Here is a 24,218-nt window from a genome sequence, read left to right on the forward strand (position 1 = left end):
GCAGGAACATAACAAATTAGTATTAGGGTCCTGAATCTATATACAGTACAATATAAACTGTTTTTAATGTAAAGAATCAATGACGAAACGTAAAGAAAAACTGTGTTTCTATATTTGAATACTTCTTCAAGACTACTGTATGTTTCAGCGAAATTACCCTGTAGGCGGAAGAGTCTTCGCTGAAGTGACCCTTTCAGGAAAGAAATTCGTTGTACCAAGTGCCTACCATAAAACTATATACAAAACTTGTAGACTCAATAATTATCAACACTGAATTTGATTATAATACCAACTTTAATGAACGTTTTTGACTACGCAGCACATATCAGTTCGGAGCTGAATTGCCATTGCCACTTAGCATTTCAACTTGAACCGGTAAGCAGACGTTTACTCTACGTGAATGATTTTAACAACTGTCTTTATGTCTCGAAACAAAACAAACCCTTTAGCAGACCATGTTGAACTTCTAAGTGGCACCAGTACTACTATTCACAGAAGAGTTGTAGGCGAAACGTAAAACGGAATAATGCGGCTTCACTACTGAAGAAAGCACTTGAATAAAAACCAATTCAAACTGAACTGCTAGTGTCTCATGAGTAAAATAGTTATATTGTTGAAGAAATGTATTGGGAGTACAAATTGATTCGGCCCGTTGTTTTTTTTGTTTTTGGTCAAAAGCGCATTTATTTCAAAATAGAAAGAATTTAAAGATTAATCAAAGTATCGTCCATCGCTAGTTACTACTTTTTCCCACCTCTCAGGCAATTTTCGAATTCTATCTCGATAAAATTTCTCATCGTTTAAGATGATCCAAGCTTGAAATCAATTTTTGATTTCTGTCAGATCGTGCTGCATCCGTCGGAACAACCAGTATTCAGAAAAAGCTATATCAGGAGAATACGGCGGGTGCGGCAAAATGTCCTCCTTCAGCGATTCCAATTATTTTTCACGACTTTTGCGCCACGAGGTCGAGCGTTGTCATGCAGGAGAATTACCTTTTCGTGTCTTTGGTTGTATTCCAGCCATTTTTCTCGCATCTATTGCAGCTTATACCGATCGCCCGTTTTAGTATAGCCTGGTTGTAATAGCTTATAGTACACAACCCCCTTTTGGTTCCACCAGATGCACAACATGACCATCGAACCATGAATATTCAGCTTTGGTGTTGATGTTGAGATCGATGGCAACAATTGACCGGGCAAAGCGTAATATTTTTTCTTCTTGGGGTTATCAAAGAATATTCGTTTTTCATCCCCAGTAACAATTCGATGTAAAATAAAAAACCCTTTTTTTGTTGCCTTTGAATCAGTTACTCGCAAGTGAAAAATCTCCTTTCAATGTCTCTCGATTTCAGTTCATTATCACCATGAACATCCACAAGCATGCTTTATGCTATATTTGAAAGAATTAATACTTAACAAACAACGAAACTGTTTTAATCCACGTAGTTGTGTAGTGATGCCTTCCAAAATTCTTGATAAAACTCTCCAATGAATCTTTAATAAAATCAAGAAAGTTTGTTCGGGCTTAAATTAGTATAACATTTTCAAATTGTTTTCAGTTTTGAGACAAATTTGGGAAAAAAAATTTTTTGCCTTGTCGCTGACAGTTTGATTTTTTTATTAAGGACTTTTTAACCGGCTGGTCATTCGGGTTAGTTTTTCGAGAATCAGCTCAAGCGTCTCTGAGAAGGGGCTGGGGTCCACTAGGAGATTGATAGTACCTATTAGCTCTCTCCGGACTGTACCAGCCTAGATGCCGTGTGGAATCCGGCGGAAAAAATTAACCAAGAATAGATCCACTGGGTTCCTGCTTCCATGTCGTAAAAGGCGACAATTGCAGGAGTTTCTTTTTCCTTTCAGTTATTAGATATTTTCAATGTTTCACTTCTGATTACTCTATTTTACTAAATTATCTTTTCATTCAACCTATCAATTTCCGTTTAGCTTCGGAGAAAAGTTTTGGAATGTTTTCTTCTTCCATGTTATTGATTGTCTTTCAGGATTATAAAATGAATAATAAAAATCAACTATTGCGCAAATCCGTTGATATTACAAAGTTAATAACAGAGATAACATCTATCGGTATATTGAATACATAGTGGCCCTTATTACCGGTATCACTACACGGTGAAAACCAAGTGAAGCGACTGTGGCCCTTACTATGGGTATCACTTCACGGTGGAAATCAAGTGAAGTGAATGTAGGTCCTTATTACGCAAGTCGCTTTAAAGACAGAAGTATTCACTTGGATGAACTTGATGCCATTATGAACATCACGCCACCAATATTTTGTTGAAAAAATATTTTTTTCCATAACAGTAATCACTTCACTATGCGTGATACTGGTAATAGGTAAAATCAAGTGAAGTGACATGTAAGTGAAGTGAATGTGAAAGTGGAAGTGAGAACGGTAATAAGGGCCAGTAAAAAAATACACTTGATAATAATATTTCAAACAATAAATTAATATTTTTCTCGGTAGCCGACTGCCCAGATCAACCAATATAATTTTAATTTAATAATTTTAATAACTAATTAAAATAATAAAGTGGAAATAATGATGAATCAAGACGCGCGTGAAATCTGTTGACCTTTAATTGGTGATTTAAAATGATTTTATAACAACTGTTTAGAATATTTCAATGCAATGAATCAACTTTTTTGTCTAAATCCTATTCGCTCGTTTATTTTGTATCACGTAGTTTCATTTATAAAAACGTGCTTAATCCACCTAGCAGTGAGATGATACCTTTTTTTTATCAATCCGCATGTGTTTTTTTGCATGACTAAAAAAAACGCGAAAGGTAGATGCATAAACGAGTGACTGCATACTCGACAGCCGGCTGTCCGGAGTTTTGTCAATTTCGGAGATTGACTGTTTCGTGCATTATATTGCCAGCACAAAGTAACACATAAAACGATAATACTTTAAAACATTCTTGGTAGCCGGCTACCCAGAGCAATAAACACATGATAACATTATTAAAACATTTACTAACAAAGTATCCTCTCCTGTGATGCATGTGGGAATGCAGAGGATTCCTCGGTTCCTAGTAGTAACATGCATCGAACTAACAATCCTTTCCCTCCCAAGTAGATCTGCATTCGGACGTGGCCGGCGTCGGTATTGATCAGCATGCATGGTTCAATACAGTTTGCACAGTGTGAAACAATGTGTTATTCCCAAACATGTTACTTCAAAAAATCATTTTGCAATCTCAATTGGTCCAGATCAATAACGGAGTAGCAACACACGGGCGGTCTCTAATGCTAATGCTAATGCTAAAAATCAGCTCAAGCGTCTCTGAGAAATTGAAGGGAGTTCGTTTTCTGGAGTTTTTGACCACTATTTCTGGTATAACCGGAGCAGTTCGTGTAGACCACTCGTCGCGTACGGTCACATTTTTCTCTTGCTCTGTATTCTTGCGCTTTGCTTCGCTCGGGCTGCGCCATCCGGATTATTGTTGTTTTAGATTTTCGCCTTCCGAATCACTTTACGAGTGTTGATGCTTTTAATTCCTTGGAATGTAGCTGCCAACTACTTGTATCTTAAATAAGGAAATGTCTGAAAAATATACCAGTTTTACGAAATATTGAAGCAGGTGCTGTTTATAGTTTTTTTTCGAGTGGCAAAATCGATTGATGAATCTTTTGACCGAGTAATAAGTGAGTGTGGTAGGCCTTATTGTGACAGAAAGAGTGTTGTGCTAATGACAGATGTCAGGAGTCCCAAAGGTTACTTATTTGTTAGCGTCATTTCGAAAATTTAATACGGGACAATAACCGTCGTGTTTCTGACCATCAAAAGCGCGAGTGCTAAACATTTTCCTTTTTTTGGTAGTGGTGCGCCGTCTCGCGGTAAATAGCTGAAGTTGTGGCTATAACGAATTTTCGGTGACATCTTCCAATGTAGGCAGCAGAATCGACGTTCGATCACGGTGTTATAATTACATTGTCGGACGAACTGCGAGTGTGAATACCGGTGAGATCATTCCAAATTTTCATATATTGTTGAATCAACGATGCTTATGTATCGTGAAATCAAAACAGAACACACTAGACTAAATACTGTATTTCTTTTCTATTTCTCGTGAAATCGATGGTTCATCTGAAAATTAAACATTTTCACATTTAATATAGCAAATGTGAAATCGCATTTCCAAGACAGTGTTTTAGCCATTCGAAGTTCATTATGAGTAGTACGTCCCGATCAACACGGGAGAACAAAATTGTATGTGGGGTTGTTTCGTTTTTTTCTATCTAAATTAGTCATAATCTTGGCCTCGTTAATAGTTAAAATAACAAAAATTATAACTCAATTTACCCTAGATGATAACAAAACTGTTACAGACCTTGATATGTAAATATCAATATTATATCTAAATTTGTTACAAATTTAGTACGACTTTTCAGCTTTTATTACCCATTTTTTTAGGGGAAAGGTTTTACCGTGCAAATCTAAAAATATATTTTTTACTTTTTTATTTATGACTGCTGGTCAGTCAGTAATTTTTACTTTTGTCGGTTTTTAACGATATCAAACTAACTAGAGATTATAAGAGAAGAAAGAATATGAAATCATAGAGCCATAGTACTCAAGGAAGAGCAAGGATGTGAAGAATAAAGTGCGGAAAATTGAAACGTAGTAGAATTTTTGCATTGTAGCTCTAATTGAAGATTTGAAATTTCAAACAATCTTCACCCTGTAATTCCGCAACCGGAAGTAGGATTCGGATGAAATTCAGCAGCAGTCTCTAAGACTATAAGGCCTTAAATTTGAGGCTAAATCTATGAAAATTGGTGCAGTGAAGTCTGAGAAGATGAACCGGAAGAGACCGGAATCGGGGATGGGATCCACTGGGAGATTGATAGTACCTATTAAATTCCTCCGCACCGAATCAGTCTAGAGGCCGTGGGGAATCCGGAGGTAAAAAAATGTAACCAAGACTTGATCTACTGGGTTCCTGCTTCCAAATCTTTAAAGGCCACTGCAGATGTTTCTCTTTTCCAATGCCAATGCAGATGTTTCTCTTTTCCTAATTTCAGTAATCATTTTTTCGACGTTTCACATCTGGTTTACTGGTTTACACATCTCTATTTTACTAAACTATCATTTCGCTCTACAAATATTATTATTTCAAATACTTATTTGTTATTTTTCTATTTTTCTGAGGAATAAGTGAATCACATTATCTACCAAGATAAATCCTGATCATTTCCTCGCCCCACTAATACTACTAATCCGCCGTGATCCTCGGTCACTAGTAGCAACAACTGTTAAGCTAACATTCCTGCAGTGACCTGCATAGGCGTGGTCATCTACGTTATTGATCATTTCATGCTCTAAATCAGTTTATGTTGCACGACTCCCAACTGTCATGCATTTTGTTCAATATGCAATTTCAACTGGTTTCGTTTGGCCAGCAACTGACATAACCTACAAATTGAAACAGTTCTGAGCCAAATTTGGAAGAATTCTACCCTTATTTCGCTTTGTCGCTCCGAATGTCGAAGGTTTTTGACCACTATTTGCAGAACTTCCGAAGCCAGAAACGATACGATACGATTTATCCGAAATGTTTTGTGGTTAAGCCATCTCTGGGAAGATTGAGTGAACATATTTACCAATTTGTTGTGCCGGTAATCGGATTTGGATAAAATTCGATAGCGTTCTACTGAAAAGTAGGACATTTCATTTAAATTTAAGTTTGTGCCATTCGATTCAGCCATCTCCGAGAAAATCAAGTGCAAATTTTTGCTACATTCACACACACACACACCGACATTTTGAGATGAATCGAATAATATCTGAAGCATTACCCTCCGGGTTTCGGTTCGAAAGTTGCTTTTCACAGTGATTGCATATCCTTTGCGCACGAGAAAGAGCAAACATGAATACTTAGTAATCATTATTGGATGCACAGCAGGTTTTATTGAAATGATGAGTGGCGGGGAAGTTTAACACTGATATTTATATGCTGCTCCAGTAAAAATAGATAAATAAATTCCATGAAAAAGCTAAATAATGTCAAATCCTATGAAACAAACATGAATTAATTATGTTCCAAGTCTAACGAATTTCGAAAAAGTATACAACTTGTCATAAGATTACACGAACTGCCATTTTTTCGTCGTGGTTAACAAGATTGTCTTGGTATATATGCAAAATCATTCATAATATCATTATGTTCTTGAAAACAAAAGACAAATAAATCAATAAATCTGTAAATCCCTCAAATAGTGATAATCTACGATCCGAACTACGAAAACATTGTTGATATCGTCCACACTTGTGCGATTCCAACCGAAATCGGTCTTCATTGCAATGTACGAATTTCCAGAAGTACACTCCGTCATATCTCCGATTCGCAGTGGGTGGCCAGGGTGGATTCGGTCGTCGTCATCACCGTCGTTGTTAGACTCACTTATAGAATAACCTTACCTTACGCGTTTGCTGGAACAATGTACTTCTCAATATCAGTTCGCCGAAGCACATTGGCGCTTCTAACCTGAGCTGGAGTAACGTGAAATGCATAGAAAATCGTACGGCGGTGCAAAAAACCACCTGCGGCAATGAATTTTAATAAGTAGGAGACGGCAAATGGCAAACGTGACAGTTCCACCGCGCGGTTCCTTCTTCCGCTATTGCTGGAAATTGTCACACTTCACGGCTATCTTTTTGGGTTATCGGTGGCATTAGTTTACTAGCACGTTAATTTTTCCTCCATGTACCACATATGCGACATATGTTTCGCCAGTGACATACAAAGCACGGTCACGAGGCGAACGATCGATATTTCATTATCACAAATTTTATAATTACCAAACAAAATCAAAACCGTACAAGAACGAAACATTAATCGATATACAAAGTATAATTACTTTTTCCGTTTCCGTGTCACTCATGATAAATCATTCAGTGGATGCACTCTGCTTCAATATTTTCCTCCGGTTTTTCTCGTTCAGTGTTCACCAGTTTTCAGAGCAGCCCTGCAGAAACAACTGGCACAAAACGAACAAATCAACTTTTAATGATACTGTGCTTCTTTTCCCAGCACTTTTGGAATTTCAGAAAGTTTCAATCGAATTTTCACCGTTCCACAATAAAGAGAAAACACTATACCACAACACAAAGAGTTCGATCGAGGTTTTAGAGGTGGGGAAATGATCGAGTGACAGCAAGTCCTGTCCACCCGCCACCGTCGGAATGGGTGGTTTCTATGGTGCACCAAATTCCAGACCAAATCCAAATCACCGCAACATTGACTCGCAGAAGATTCGCGCACGGCGACAGCAGCGGAACAAATGTCCTTCCAATGCAGGAGCTCTCCAGCGAATACCCTGCGCTACAGAACAATTTTTCGCCCGAGCGTTGCTGTATGTGTGTGAGACGAGCCGAATGCTAGCGCGTGGATGTGGAAAACGCAAACTGATAAGAAGGCGAAACATTCGGAGAAAAACCTACCCAACTGTTATTGTCCGGTACATCGGCGCATACAGAGAAATTCGTTGTCGCTCTCTCTCTCTCACTCTCTATCTTCCTCTCTCATCTCAGTTTTCGGATGAAACAGTGGGTAAAATTCAAATTGTTGGACAGGATATGTTTCGGCGGTAAACTGGCTCAATGGAATAACGAGAATAGTGCATATTTTCCTTTGATATAATATGAATAATATATCAGAATAATTATTGTTCCATTCCCAGTAAAGCTCAGAGTGAAATGATAGTAAAATACTATTATTCTATAAACACTTTGACTGCTTCCAGTAGTTACAAAAATATTAAAAAAAATTAGACTAAAATTATAAGAACCAGAATTCACACCAAATCACAGTCTGAAAAATGTACTTGGTCCACCTAGTAGTGCGTTTAATATATTTCTCATATATTACTGTGAAACTTTTAAAATACTTTTCGTTGACTCTTAAATGAAAATCTGTTTTAATCCACCTAGTGGTGTAATGATGCCTTTCTTATATTACTCATAACATCATAAATATAACTGTGGATTTCGCGAAAACAACTGTTCATTGAATAGAAATAGGAGAGTTTGTTCGGACCTAATCTAACAAACTCTACAAATCCTGTAGTTCCGGAACCGGAAGTAGTATCTACAACAAATTTAGGAATTCCGTATGAAACTGTAAGACTTTTCCTTTGAACCTATGTGTTTGTGAAAACCGATGTGGCCAACTTGAAGGAAAGCGAGTGAGACCCTTTTACAGTGTTTAATCACCATTTCCAATTCTTCCAAAACCGGATTCAGATGACCGAAATAGCCGAAGTTGGTTTGTTTGTCAGCAACAATTATGACCTACAAATTGAAACAGTTTTGAACCTAGTTAAACCTAGACTTACTATCTCATGCTTTATTTCGAATAAACCAATTAGACGAAATCGAACAAACGAAGCGAACCTGCGTTTCTGTTACTTCTGCATATGTAAGTCAAGCTAAACAGCATGAATCAGCAGCATAAAACATGTAGTAGGATTATTACTTTTATTATTATTATTGACATCATTACAACACCGGCACGGTATTACTGCACTATTGGCTGTGAAAATAGAATATTTTTTCAAATAAATTTGAATTCAATGACATTCGTTTATTCTTTCAATAGCACTTATCATAGAATAGCTAAAACTTTTATCAACCGCAGCGCCGTCTTTTACCAATATCACACACCATTAGCAGAAATCCGTAACCGTTTCGATTCCTTCACAGCGTGTACGAAATAGAACAAAGCACACATCATTTGTTTTGTGATTTTTCTTCTTTCGCTGTGGTACATATTATCGTCCTATATGGCGATCTGAAAACTTTAATACTCATCGCCCGGTAACTGCGGAACCGGAAGTCGGATCCGGATGAAATTTCACAGTATTTTTAAAGATAATATGAGCTTTAATTGAAATCAAGATTTGTGAAAATCGATTCAAGCATCGCAGGGAAAACGAAGTGAGTTCTATTTGTGGAGTTTTTCTTCACCACTTTTGGTGCTTCCGGAACAGGAAAAGGGGGGTAGTGCCAGTAGTGCCAAATTAAGTTTTTATGCCCACAAACTAACAAGCTCTGCAAACTAGAAGAATTTATCAGACATTTTTATGGGATTTGTACCTGGGGTGGCATTATGTATCTCGATTCGACTAAAATTTTATCGAATCGACCACGTTTCGTATTATGGTTCTCGATTCAAAGTCGATCATCGAGCTTTGTTCGACTTCACTCGAAGAAGTATTAGATTATCGAGAAGTTTTGCCATTATGGAACCAAAACAATCGAGATCGTAAACAACTGAACTCGATAAGAAATGGTCGAAAGCCTTATTACTATCGACTATGAGTTTTCGAATACGTTTCTTTTTTATTTAAAGGTAGTTATCGATAACATCTCAGATTTCCATAAACAAATCATAATAAAAATACATATTAGTATTAATATTGATGATTTTTATTCTAATGTATTATATATTTTGTGCGTTTGGCGTATTATGTACAAGTCGAACTGTTTAAAAAGCATATTAATTGAAAGTTGCGTGGTATTTATTTAAAATAACAAAAGTAGGTCGAAACTAACCTATGCCCAATAACTGTAATCAAATTTCTAAATCCAGTGAACAGCAAACGTCGTAGAAAAAAGCTTATTTGCTTAATAATAATGAGCGAATAATGTTTTTACCCATATATCTAACTCAAGTAAATGGAAAAAATTTTCCAAACACCTTGAAAGTATTCAGAATATGCCAAAAGCATCACAATCTCGTGCTATTAGCGTGTATTTGACTCTTCAATAGTACCTGCTTAGCGGTTGAAATTGAACTGCAGAGTTTAGCACTAGTTTGAACTGCTCTGCACTGATGAGTCGAAGACGGAACGTAAAAATAATAAAAACGTTTATGTGCCCTAGCACAAAATTTGGCTAACCCCTAAATGAGTACCTAAATAGATTATGAATACTACAAAGAATGGGTTGCTTCTGGTATCTTAAAACTAAAGCAATATCTCCTACATTAAATATAAGACAGTACTACAATGAAAACTGCAGAGCCTAAAAGCCTTTGATTAAAACTACACATATGGATGACGTAAATTGTATTAGACTTGCAACAATACATGAAAACACAGAATTTTTTATTATAATTTTAAACAGTTCATCGATAAATTGTGTACAAGAACACGCTTGACAAAAATCTTTACGTTTTCAAATGGAGTGGAAACGAATCTGCTTCTTGATTTAAATTTCAGAAATGTGTTCATGTTAATTTCGTGGCCACTTAAAATCGCAGTATTAAAAACATTTTTCTTCTTTTCAGTACTTGAACCGAATGAGTGTAATCGAAAATACCCGAAAATCTCTAATTTTCACATATTACCATGTAACTCCGGAACCGGAAGTCGGATCCAAATAAAATTCAATAACAGGCTATGGGATTGTTAGTCCTTTTATTTTAATCTAAGTTTGTGAGCCATCTCTGAAAAGGCTATGGGACCATGAGATCTTTCATTTGAATCTTAAATCAGTTTAGCCACCTCAGAGAAAAGTGAGTGCATATTTTTGTTACACAAACACACACCCACACACACACACACACACACACACACACACACACACACACACACACACACACACACACACACACACACACACACACACACACACACACACACACACACACACACAGAGAGAGAGAGAGAGAGAGAGAGAGAGAGAGAGAGAGAGAGAGAGAGAGAGAGAGAGAGAGAGAGAGAGAGAGAGAGAGAGAGAGAGAGAGAGAGAGAGAGAGAGAGAGAGAGAGAGAGAGAGAGAGAGAGAGAGAGAGAAAAAAAAAAAAGAGAGACATTTGCTCAGTTCGTCGAGCTGAGTCGAATGGTAAATGACATTCGGCCCTCCGGGCCTCGGTTAAAAAGTCGGTTTTCACAGTGCACAGTGGGCCAGGAAGCAAAATAAGCAGGAAACAATTGTTTACGCTTTTATTATTGGGCTTAGAGATTTGAAGTCTTCGTCACATTAGTTGCAATTAATAAACGTTTTTCGGCCATAGTGGTTTTAGGGTGGTCCTAAAGCAAACTATGAATTAAAAAATTATTTCAAAATCTGGATGAAATAGAACAATGCATCCTTCCACAATAATTTAGAATAATCAATTTAAGGCAACTTTGTCGAAAATATTGGTTGTGTATCTTTAACCGTTTTTACATTAGAACGGTTTACATATCCTAAGTTAGGTTTCTTCTTAAAAAAACAGTTTTTATTCAATAACTTTTTCATTTGAATTTTCTCAATAAAGTAATGTTCTAAGAAATTCAGGAGCATAAAAAGGCGCAACTTTTGATTGAAGAAGATTTTTTTAATACTACCTGGTTCAATAGTTATGAAAGATTTTAACAAAAAAATACACCTTTTTTAAATAACGGTTTCCAAAAATGGCGCAATCCGAAAAAAAAATTTTCGATTGCATCTGATAGCTTACACATTTTTATATAATATGAGAAAAATTTGGAAAACAGTTATTTTTCTATCTCATTTAAATCAAAATTCCGTGCAAGTATTTTTGTACTTTATCATATAACATCTAGCTTAGTAATATACTAAGGAGTGTTAGAAAAATGATATTTCATGACAAATATTTACAATCTATTCTTTGGTCATTTGTCGTACGTATAATAAGATGTAACTTTTAAACTTTTTATCTTTCTTATAAAGAACAGTTTTACAATCGCTGTGAAAACTGATTTTTGAACAGAGGTCCATAGAGCCGAATATCATATACCAATCAAAAGTGTTTGTGTTTGTCACATTCAGTTTCAATGGGGATCTCAGATAAATCTCCTAAATTTCATTTCATTTATATGCAATTACATAGTGAAAAGCGCCAACAAATCAATTTCCAAGTGTTTCTTATAAGTAGCCATGGAAAGGAAGGGGATTTTCCAAGTTTTTTTCCGGGAACTTCTTCACAAGCTTGCTTCATTTGTCGGCGATCCGTAATGAAACTTAATCTTCCAAAAGAAGCAGTAGACTCGGATGATGATCCTTCCAAATACGAGTTCGGACTCTCTCCGCTTCATGCGTATATTCGCACTATGGAGTTGCTTCTCAAGATTTCTTATCGTTTGTACTTGGAGAAACCATCGTGGAAAGTTTCAAAGAATAATAATGCAGTGAGTCATCATGAAAAATCTATCCGTTCGGCTCTTCGAGAGCAATTGAGTCTACGAATCAGTGAACCTCGTCCAGAGGGAGGAAATTCAAACAGCGATAATGTTGCGAGGCGGTTTTTTGAAGGAAGAGAAATAGTTGCTAAAATTACAGGACTGAATCATGATTTATTGGAAAGATTTTATGTTATACTATCATTATTTACAGCAAAATAAGATCGATGTGGTGTCTTTCGGAATATATACGAACAGTACACATGAGCTATACAACAAGTTGTATGGTTGGTACGCTTTGTCACCAACTGTACACAAATTACTCGTGCATGGAGTCGCTATTGTACAATATGCAATTCTTCCAATTGGAATGTTCTCAGAAGAAGCAGCAGAAACGAGAAACAAATGCATTCGAAAATTTAGGGAAAATAATACAAGAAAATTCAACAGGCAGGTCAATTTAGAAGATCTGTTCTTAAGGCTTCTAATGACTTCCGATCCCATCATTTCTCTGAAAAACAAAACAAACAAAAATACTAACAAAGTTTTCCTTCTAGAAAATACACGGCATCTAATATTGTAATATGATACTCGTTAATATACATACTGTTCCAATTAATTTTACTAAGTAGTTTTGGAAAATCCCCTTCCTTTCAATGGCGCGCTTTTCACTATGTAATTGCATATAAATGAAATGAAATTTAGGAGATTTATCTGAGATCCCCATTGAAACTGAGTGTGACAAACACAAACACTTTTGATTGGTATATGATATTCGGCTCTATGGACCTCTGTTTAAAAATCAGTTTTCACAGTGATTGTAAAACTTTTCTTTATAAGAAAGATAAAAAGTCTAAAAGTTACATCTTATTATATGTACGACAAATGACCAAAGAATAGATTGTAAATATTTGTCATGAAATATCCTTTTTCTAACACTCCTTAGTATATTACTAAGCTAGATGTTATATGATAAAGTACAAAAATACTTGCACGGAATTTTGATTTAAATGAGATAGAAAAATAACTGTTTTCCAAATTTTTCTCATATCATATAAAAATGTATAAGCTATCAGATGCAATCGAAATTTTTTTTTTCGGATTGCGCCATTTTTGGAAACCGTTATTTAAAAAAGACGTATTTTTTTTTTGTTAAAATCTTTCATAACTATTGAACCAGGTAGTATTAAAAAAAACTTCTTCCACCAAAAGTTGCGCCTGTTTATGCTCCTGAATTTCTTAGAACATTACTTTATTGAGAAAATTCAAATGAAAAAGTTATTGAATAAAAACTGTTTTTTTAAGAAGCACCCTAACTTAGGATATGTAAACCGTTCTAATGTAAAAACGGTTAAAGATACACAACCAATATTTTCGACAAAGTTGCCTTAAATTGATTATTCTAAATTATTGTGGAAGGATGCATTGTTCTATTTCATCCAGATTTTGAAATATTTTTTTAATTCATAGTTTGCTTTAGGACCACCCTAAAACCACTATGGCCGAAAAACGCAGTTTATTAATTGCAACTAATGTGACGAAGACTTCAAATCTCTAAGCCCAATAATAAAAGCGTAAACAATTGTTTCCTGCTAATTTTGCTTCCTGGACCACTGTGCAGTGATTGCATAGCCTTTCTATATAAGAAAGGCAAAACAAGAAAGTTTGGTACCCCTATCGTATCGTTCCTCTTTCAATCGAAACATAGTTCATCATCGTCAGTTGATCTCTCTAAGTAACAAAATATATCTCTCAATCGAATGAGATAGCGCCCTTCAAATGAGGTTCATGTAAACATTTGCATTGGTTCAAGATAATAAATGAAAGATAAACCAGTCATGACAGCTAAAACGACAGATACAGAATAAATAAATATCAATTACCGAATAAAATTAATTCTTTCCTCTTTCAGTTTCCATTTTTAATAGTTTGAAACACATCTTAACACGTTGACGGACAGTAGGAACAAGCGAAGTTCGAAAATTGACACTATATGTTTTTGTGATTTTTAGAATGTTAGAAGTATAGTTTTACTCTTTCTGCTTAAATAAACTTAATTTTGATTAATTTAGTACCTTTATATAGGTTGCGGCTATAACCGTCATGGCGCCAGCGGACTCTATACACTAAGTGATAGGACGATGGCGGCTATAACAGCAAAAATTTAAAAACGTAAATGACAGGTTTAATGGTTCAAACAAGCAATTTTTGTATGCAACAAAGTATTTTTGGGAGTTTTACACGAAATGTTAGTTCTTAATCAAACAATGCTTCTACGTATACGCCAGTAAGTGCACATTTGTGCTGCTATAGCCGTAGTGTCTAAAAACGACCGTTTCGTTTTGGACGGCTATAGCAGTCATGCCACATTGTGAACTTCGCTTTGACGGCTATAGCCGCAATTGTCCGTCAACGTGTTAATACATTTCAACTAGTCGATAATTATCGATTTAAACTTGCAAAATGAGAACCACCATCATCTATTAAATTTACAAAAAGATCCCCGTGTTAAACCTAAAAAGCCAAAATTAAAACCAAAAACTGTGCCTTCTGGTTTGCCAAATTTACAAACCAATCCAGGAACTAGCACAAGAAAAGAAAATAATCCAGTGGGCTCCGTTTAACAGCCACCATCAGGATTAATGAAGTTTTCGGAAATTGTGGAATGGATTTTAGCAGCATTCAATATTCCTGAACCTCTAAAGACTATCGAAACGGCATTCCTTCCAATAGCTAGAACTTTTTTGAAACAGTTATCAGTTCAATGGCCAGTTCGCTCAGGTTTTGTATCATTTGATGGATAATTTATCATCCGCCGCAAATGATTCAATCACTGTCCTGCAGTGGAATTGTCGAAGCATCATGCCAAAACTTGATTCATTTAAAGTTATATTGCAGTCAAAAATGTGATGTATTTGTTTTGTGCGGAACATGACTTACATCAAACATAGCCTTAAATTTTAAAAATTTTAACATGATACGTTAGTGGTGTGGTTGTTTGTCAAATAAACACTAAAGTAAAAGACATTTGCATTGTTTCGTTATATATTCCTCCAGGAGCTCAAGTTGGACAGCGACAGCGTAATGAAATGGTCGAAGCTCTCCCTGCACCACAATAATCATCCTATAATAATAGGAGATTCCAATTCGCACGGAATGATGTGGGGTTCCGTTTACAATGATAGCAGATCATCTTTAATATATAATATTTGCGACAATTTTAGCATGACGTTATTAAATATGGGTAGCATGACACGGATCCCAAGACCTCCTGCACGTCCAAGTGCATTAGATTTATCTCTTTGCTCGACTTCAATTCGACTAGATTGCACCTGGAAAATATTGCCTAATTTACACGGTAGCGATCATTTACCAATCATCATCTCAATTAGCAGTAACAAAGGCATCGCTAATTCAGTTAATATTCCATATGATTTGACAAAAAATGTCGATTGGATTAAATACCAAAGTAGTATCTCAAGTACCTTGAACTCAATGGAAGAGCTCCCCCTAGTTGAAGAATATGACTTCCTCGTTTGTTCGATTCTGGAGGCCGCAGAACAAGCCCAAACCAAACGATTTCTTGGTCCATGGTCTAACAGAAGGCCTCCAAACCTTTGGTTGGACAAAGAGTGCTCAGATGCTAAACACGCGAAACAAAATGCTTTCAAGACGTCTTTAAAACGAGAAGGAGGAACTCCTCAAAATATTGAAAAATTCTTGACTTTAGAAACCAAGTACAAGAGCATACTTCGGGCCAAGAAATGTAGCTATTGGAGACATTTTGTCGACAAGTTATCAAAAAAATTCAATGAGCACTCTTTGGAATACGGCCAGATAAATGAGGAATCGTAACGTAGGAAATGAGAGTGAGAAATACTCGAATCGATGGATATTTGATTTTGCGAGGAAAGTTTGTCCAGATTCTGTTCCTACGCATAGCATTATTAGGGAGTCTCCTCCAAATAATGATTCCATTGATAGCCCTTTTTCAATGATGGAATTATCCATAGAACTCATGTCTTGTAACAATAACGCTCCTGGGTTGGACAGAATTAAATTCAACTTGGTGAAGAATCTGCCCGACCTTGCAAAAAGATGTTTGTTGGAATTGTTCAACAAGTTTCTTGAGCAAAATATTGTTCCACCTGACTGGAGGCAAGTGAAAGTTATCGCCATTCAAAAACCGGGGAAACCAGCTTCCAATCACAACTCATATAGACCCATTGCAATGTTGTTCTGCATCAGAAAAAATTATTCTTCGACGTCTCGACACTTGGGTCGAGACGAACGGTTTATTGTCAGATACTCAGTTTCCGTAGAAATAAAGGGACGAATGATTGCCTTGTATTACTTTCGTCTGACATCTAAATTGCCTTCGCTCAAAAACAACAAATGACATCTGTATTTTTAGACATTAAAGGAGCATTTGATTCAGTTCCATTGATGTGCTTTCAGACAAGCTCCATCAACATGGATTTCCAGCGATTATAAATAATTATTTGCACAACCTTTTGTCAGAGAAATGCATGTGTTTTTCACATGGCGATTTGGTAACATTCAGAATTAGCTACATGGGTCTCCCGCAAGGCTCATGCCTCAGTCCGCTCCTTTATAATTTTTACGTGAATGACATTGACAGCTGTCTAGTATCCCCATGTACACTAAGACAATTGGCAGATGATGGCATGGTTTCAGTTACTGGACCCAAAGCTATTGATCTGCCAAAACCATTGCAAGATACCTTAGATAACTTGTCCGTTCGGGTTTTTCATCTGTGTATCGAATTCTCTGCGGAGAAAACAGAGCTGGTCGTCTTTTCAAGAAAGCATGATCCCGCTTCATATGATGGGAAGAATGATCCAACAGGTTTTGACTTTCAAATACCTCGGAGTGTGGTTTGATTCCAAATGCACGTGGGGAGGGCACATATGGTATCTGATAACAAAATGCCAACAAAGAGTAAATTTTCTTCGAACAATAACACGATCTTGGTGGGGTGCTCATCCGGAAGATCTAATAAAATTGCATCAGACAACGATACTTTCAGTAATGGAATATGGATGCGTTTGTTTTCGTTCCGCTGCAAACTCTCATAATATCAAACTGGAGCGAATTCAGTATCGTTGTTTGTGAATTGCTCTAGGGTGCATGCATTCGACACATACAATGAGTCTTGAAGTTCTGGCGTGAGTTCTCCCATTGAAAGATCGTTTTTGGGAGCTTTCATCGCGACTGCTAATAAGATATGAGGTACTGAATCCCCTGATTATTAATAACTTCGAAAGGCTAGTTTAGCTCCAATCTCAAACAAGATTCATGACAGTATATTTTAACCATATGTCACAGGAAATCGACCCTTCAAGATATGTTCCTATCCGTGATAGCCTCCTAAATGTCCTGATTCAGCTTTATTTTGCGACACATCCATGCAGCGCGAAGAGCGTGGAATCCCGGATCACCTATGCTCTATGGAAATCCTAAAAATATTTTCAAGTAAGTTCAGGCATATTGACTCTAAGGAAATGTTCTTCACGGACCGATCACGAATTGAAGAGACTACTGGGTTTGGTATGTTCAACAATAATGTTTCGGCTTCATTTAGGCTTCAAGAACCTGCATCTGTTTATATAGCAGAGTTAGCAGCAGTTCATTATAGTTTGAGTGTAATCGTCACATTATCTCCAAACCATTATTTTCTTTTGGGGACGGGTATGGCGTGATGGGTAAGTCGATGCTTTTCACGCCGCCCGCTTGGGTTCGATTCCCAACCCCGCACATAGGGTCAGAAAGTTTTCCTGGCCCGAAGAGGCGAATGACATTAATGTTAAAGCCTCTATAATTGAAACAAAAAAAAAATATTTTCTTTTCACAGATAGTCTGAGTGCAATTGAAGCCATTCGCTCAAACACTGTTGGCAAAAATGAACCGTTTTTTTGGGAAAAATAAAACAAAACTTGAACGACATTTTGAATAACAATTAATAATAACAAATCAAATCACAATAATTTGGGTCCCGGCTAATTGCTCCATTCCAGGCAATGAGAGAGCCGATATATTAGCCAAAAGTGGTGCTATTGAGGGTGAAATTTATGAGAGACCGATTGCTTTCAACGAATTCTATAGCTCGTCTCGCCAGAGAACACTTGCCAGCTGGCAAGCTTCTTGAGATAAAGATGATCTGGGTCGGTGGATGCACTCAATTATTCCTAAAATATCAACAAAGGCATGGTTCAGGGGACTGGATGTGAGTAGGGACTTCATTCGTGTGATGTCATGTCCAATCACTACACGTTAGATGCACATCTCCTTCGAATTTGACTTTCCGAGACTAATCATTGTGCTTGTGGCGAAGGTTATCGCGATATTGATCATGTCGTTTGGACATGCGTGAAGTATCGTGAAGTCAGATCTCAACTAATAAATTCCTTGCGTACCCAAGGAAGACTATCCAATGTCCCAGTTCGCGACATCCTTGCTTGTCGTGACCTTCCTTACATAAAACTTCTTTATCATTTCATTAAGTCCATTGGAGTTCCAATTTAAATTCTATTTTATGTTAGACTGTTTTCTCATGAAAATAAATTTGAAAACTAACAACACCAATGAAAATTAAGGCAAAAATAAATGCGGATTGATAAAAAAGCTATCATCTCACTACTAGGTGGATTAAGAAGGTTTTTTTTCAGAAATGCCGCAATTTGCCTAAATGACAAAAAAAATAATAGTCCTTGTTTCAAAGGTAGCAAAATGGCTATTTGTTTAAACCGAGTGAGTTGAGTTCAAAAGAAAATTTTCATACACAAAATCGTAAGTACACTAATAGTTGAACAGATGAATCAACAGACGAAACTATAATGTTTGAGTTTTTCTTTTCTTATCAATTCGCATGTATCGACAAGCCTGGAGGGCTGTGATGTCACCGCCACTGTACAGGTAGTGTGAAATTCATAGCGAGAGTTCGGCGCAACAAGATGATACCTGTTGTCTACTGCCTCGTCTGTTCAGTTGCGCTGTTCGAAATAACAGAAGCACGAGTATTTTTCTACATAATCTGCTGACGCACTGATGAGTCGAAGACGAAACGTAAACATATGAAAATGGTTTTGTGCCCCTAGCATAAATTTGGGGGTAAAAAACTTTTTCCCCTTCAAATTACGACCTTTTATTTAGTTATCGAGGTGTTTTGGTTACAAGTAATAATTAGCTAAAGACAGTGCCAGGAAAATGAGTACGGTTATTAAAAATCTCTTTCAAGTCACAAAAACCCTTAGTTTTTGTCGTAAATCGTTAAGTAAAGGAATAAAATTAATGACAAAATTCCACATAAGCTAGAGGAGCGAAATGACAATGTTTTTCTCGAGGGAGCCGTTTCACGAGAGCCACCAGCTTGCGATCAATGTTTTTGTCATCCTCTATAGAAAGGTGATGCCATTCGACTCAGCTAGACGAGATTGGAAAATGTCTCTCGGTTTGTGTATGTGTGATTGTAAGAGATTTTTCATACCGCTCAATTTTCTCGAGCCAATTACAACAAACTTAGACTCGTTTGAAAGCTACTATTGAGTTATTGATCAAGTTCGAAGTGGCTATCCTGACCGGTTCCGGAGATATGATGATATAAGTGACGCAAACGACAAATCAAATTCTTCTCTTTTACATATACAGTGGGGACTCGTACAACGCGGATTCGGTTTTCCCGGAAAACCGCGATATGCGAGACCCAGAGCATATGGGATTTCGACTGATTGGGGCTGTGAACGGTTATCTCGCTTCGGTCGACAGATAGAGCCACACAATCTTCGGCAAACTTGTTGTAGATACTTAGACCAACAATTTAGTGTAGTTTGACAGACAATTAGTTGTGAACTGTACCGCCAGGGGCGCTTTGAAAAAATGCATGACATAAATCATTCGCTTAATACAGACAAACCGATTTGATCTTCAAGTAACTGGCAAATTATAGTATTTTGAAGAATGCGGGAATTCAAAATTTGTCAAACTGCAAATTTTTCAACTCCGAATCACTCCATCAGATGTAGTTAATGTATTTTAATACACATTTTAATTAACAGAATTATGCCTTTATCAAAAAACAAATATATATAGAGCGGTATTGTTTGTTGGAAAGTTGTTGTGAATGTCAGGGTATAAGTATTTTTTATTTTTTTATTAATACTATTTATTGGTATATGAGTTAAAATTAAATTTGAATCTTAATAAAATTGGGTGTTTAGCCACAAGTGGTGACTTTTCAGCCCTATTATATATATATATATATATATATATATATATATATATATATATATATATATATATATATATATATATATATATATATATATATATATATATATATATATATATATATATATATATATATATATATATATATATATATATATATATATATATATATATATGATTTGGTTATTACCATGAGGACATCATTTGCTTCCGCAATTCTGAGATTTTTGTGTAGGGAAAATTCTAAACCTACTTGTATTGTGTAATGGGGAAAAGGAACTTATATACTAACTTACTAACCAGTACAGAGAGCGAATCGATTCAATTGAAGATTGCATCGATTTTTGTCGGAATTTGTTTATAATATTATGTGATATTACATCTCATGGTTCTATATTTGTGAGTCTGTGTAACTCATTTGTACTAAACCAGAGAGGACGCTTCAAAATCATTTTCAGAATTTTATTCTGAATCCTTTGAAGCGTTTTCTTCCTGGTGGAACAACAACTTGACCAAATTGGTACTGCATAAAGCATGGCTGGTCTGAAAATTTGTTTATAAATTAACAATTTGTTTTTTAGACAGAGCTTAGAATTTCTGTTTATAAGAGGATATAAACATTCAATATATTTATTACACTTTACCTGAAATCCTTCAATGTAATCCTTGAAAGTAAGTTTTTTGTCATACGTTAAACCTAAGTATTTAGCTTGATTAGATCACGTCAATTCCAAGTCATTCAATTTGAGAATGTGATTATTGTTTGGTTTAAGAAAAGAAGCTCTTGGCTTGTGAGGAAAGATAATTAATTGCGTTTTTGCTGCATTTGGTTTAATTTTCCATTTTGACAGATAATCACTGAAAATATTTAAACTTCTTTGTAGGCGACTGCAGATCACTCTTAGATTTCTACCTGTGGCTAACAGACTTGTGTCGTCACAGAATACCGATTTCTGACAACCAACGGGTAGATTTGGAAGATCAGAAGTGAAAATATTATACAAGATTGGAGCTACGCTCGAACCCTGCGGAACACCGGCTCGTACGGGTAGCAATTCAGATTTACAATTCTGATAGCTCACCTGTAGAGTGCGATAAGTTAAATAATTTTGAATCATTTTGATCAAATAATTAGGAAACTGGAAATCAGACATTTTTGCTATTAAACCTTTGTGCCAAACACTGGCGAATGATTTTTCTATGTCTAGAAGAGCAACTCCAGTGGATAACCCAGAAGATTTATTTGCTTTTATCATGTTCGTTACTCTGACAAGTTGATGAGCAGTTGAATGTTCATGACGAAATCCAAACTGCTCTGGTAAAAAAATTGAATTCTCATTTATGTGAGACATCATTCTCAACAAGATATTTTTTTCAAAAAGTTTACTGATAGAAGAAAGTAAGCTAATTGGTCGATAACTTGATGTTTCTGCTGGGTTTTTATCAGGTTTGAGGATAGGGATTACTTTAGCGTTTTTCCATTTTTTTGGGAAGTAAGCTAAGCAACGTTCAAATTAAAATTGTGTACACTCTCGAACTGCTGAGCAAGTTTTTGAGCTTTTTCGCCATTTGTAAGAAGTATTTGATTTCATTCCTTGAGAGCAGGAATTGGTTTCTGAGGTTTCTTAAGAACCTTAGAAAGTTTCCAGAAAGGTTTAGAATATGGTTTAATTTGTTCAACTTCTTTAGCGAAATTTTCATTTCGCAAAAGAGTAAATCTATGTATAATTTCTTTTTGTAAATCCTTAACTATGTTTTTCATAACAGGACCACGAGAACGTTGATATTGTCGTCGACGAACATTCTTCAATCGAATGAGCAGTTGAAGATTGTTATCGATGATAGGAGAATTTAATTTAGTTTGAGCTTTGGGAACTGAAAGATTTCTAGCTTCGATAATGTAATGATTCAAATTATCTATTGCTATATCGATGTCCGCAGAACTTTCTAAAATAATTTCATGATCCACATGATTTTCAAAGTGAGGTCTGTAATCCAACCAATTAGCTCTATGATAGTTCTATAATTGGATTAATTATAGCTTCGTTGGAAAGTTTGAATGTTACTGGAAGATGATCTGAGTCAAAGTCAGCATGTGTAATCGGTTCACTACAAATGTGACTTTGATCTGTTAGAACCAGAACAATTGTAGACGGGTTTTTCGCGGAAGAGAAACAAGTCGGATTACTGGGATGAAGAACTGTGAAGTAACCAGCTTAGAGTTGATTATGAAGTATTTTACCATTACTGTTATTTTGCCTACAATTCCACTGGACATGCTTAGCATTTAAGTCCCCTATTACGAAAAATTTCGGTCGATATCTTGTGAGTTTTTGCAAATCGCCTTTAAAGAAATTTAATTGTTCATCGGTGCATTGGAATGGCAAATATGCTCCAGCGATGAAATAAATTCCATGAATGGTTTCAACTTCGATTCCCAAGCTTTCAATAACTTTAGTATTAAAAGAAGGTAAAATTCGATGTTTAATTTGCCGTTGGACAAAAATGGAAACTCCACCACCCATTCCAGTAAACCTGTCAAATCGATGAACCACATAATCTGGATTGTTTTTCAATTTGACATTTGGTTTAAGAAAAGTTTCTGTGAACTTTGAGAAAATTATGAAATTCATCTTCACTCGATTTTAAAGATCGAGCATTCCAATTTAAAATATTCAAATAATTGTTTAACATCACTGTTAGATTTTAAATTCATTATAATATTTGCAAATTGCCATCCGATTTTAAATGCTTCAGAAAGTGATGAAGTCGAATTCATTCGGATGATCATTTGAAAAAGTTGATCTTGTAGGTAGATCAGTTTTTTTTCAGTTATATCGCCTAAATCAACTTCATTTAAAGAAGCGAATGGCATTGAAGGAATATTTTTAGGTAGACTGCCATTAGAACTGCCATTAGAAGAAGATGATATGGCCGATCTACCTATTAATAAATTGTTTTCGTTAGAAGATGAACTGCAAGGCGGTCCTGTGTTTTGGATATTTACATTAGAAGAATTAAGTGGTAGATTTCTACCTGTTATACTGGCATAAGTGACATTAGAGGAAGATGATGACGAGGTCGATCTACCTGTCAATAAATTGTTTTCGTTAGAAGACGAATTGGGAGGCGTGCCTGTTTTTTGCTTTAAATTCTAAGAAATAAGTGCCTTAGAAGAATTAGGCGTGGCATTTATAACAGATTTTTGATTTTCAGGTATGTTCTGTAAATTTAAGATCGTTGATTTGACTCGTTGTCGAAGCGAACAAGCGTTTAAATTTTTTCTCTGACAGGACATTTCAAATAATTGGATTTATGATTTCCATCGCAATTTGAACATGAAAATTTATCAGTGGTTTCATTCATTGGACAAACGTCTTTCGAATGAGATTTACCACAATTCAAACACCGTATATCCGTATGACAATTTTTGGTTCCATGACCGAAGCCTTGGCAACGACGACATTGCGTTAAGTTTGCAATACGATTATGCCGTTTGTAATGTTCCCAATGAATTTTAATGTGGGAAATGAAACGTACTTTTTCTAAAGTTTTCAAATTGTTTACATCACTTTGATTGAAGTGTATTAAGTAAAGTTCATGGGAAATTCCAGAGCGTGGTTTAAAAGTACCATGCACTTTTTTTTTATAAGTATTACTTGGGAAGGGGCAAAACCAAGCAATTCTTTTAGTTCATTTTTAATTTCATCAGTACTTTGATCATTTGATAAACCTTTCAAGAGAGCCTTGAAGGGTCTGTCTTATTTTATATCATATGAAAAACAATCTATGAAGTTTCTCGGACAAATATCGGAT

The 24,218-nt window shown here is 35.8% G+C and overlaps 1 protein-coding gene across 4 annotated transcripts in view; it reads right to left on the reverse strand.

Moving 5' to 3' along the window:
- Positions 1-24,218, reverse strand: part of LOC131437112 (calcium-transporting ATPase type 2C member 1) — a 189,568-nt gene that overhangs the window by 159,265 nt on the left and 6,085 nt on the right. The window contains exon 1 of one of the 4 annotated variants that reach the window (XM_058606262.1): positions 6,885-7,328. The exons of the other annotated variants lie outside the window; for them this stretch is intronic. Within the exon in view, the coding sequence (XP_058462245.1) occupies positions 6,885-6,908 (24 nt within the window). The 5' untranslated portion in view covers positions 6,909-7,328. Of the gene's footprint in view, positions 1-6,884; positions 7,329-24,218 lie in introns of those variants that run through there. 4 annotated transcript variants of the gene reach the window in all.

This window comes from Malaya genurostris, chromosome 3, assembly GCF_030247185.1.
Source record: "Malaya genurostris strain Urasoe2022 chromosome 3, Malgen_1.1, whole genome shotgun sequence".
NCBI classification, from domain to species: Eukaryota; Metazoa; Arthropoda; class Insecta; order Diptera; family Culicidae; genus Malaya; species Malaya genurostris.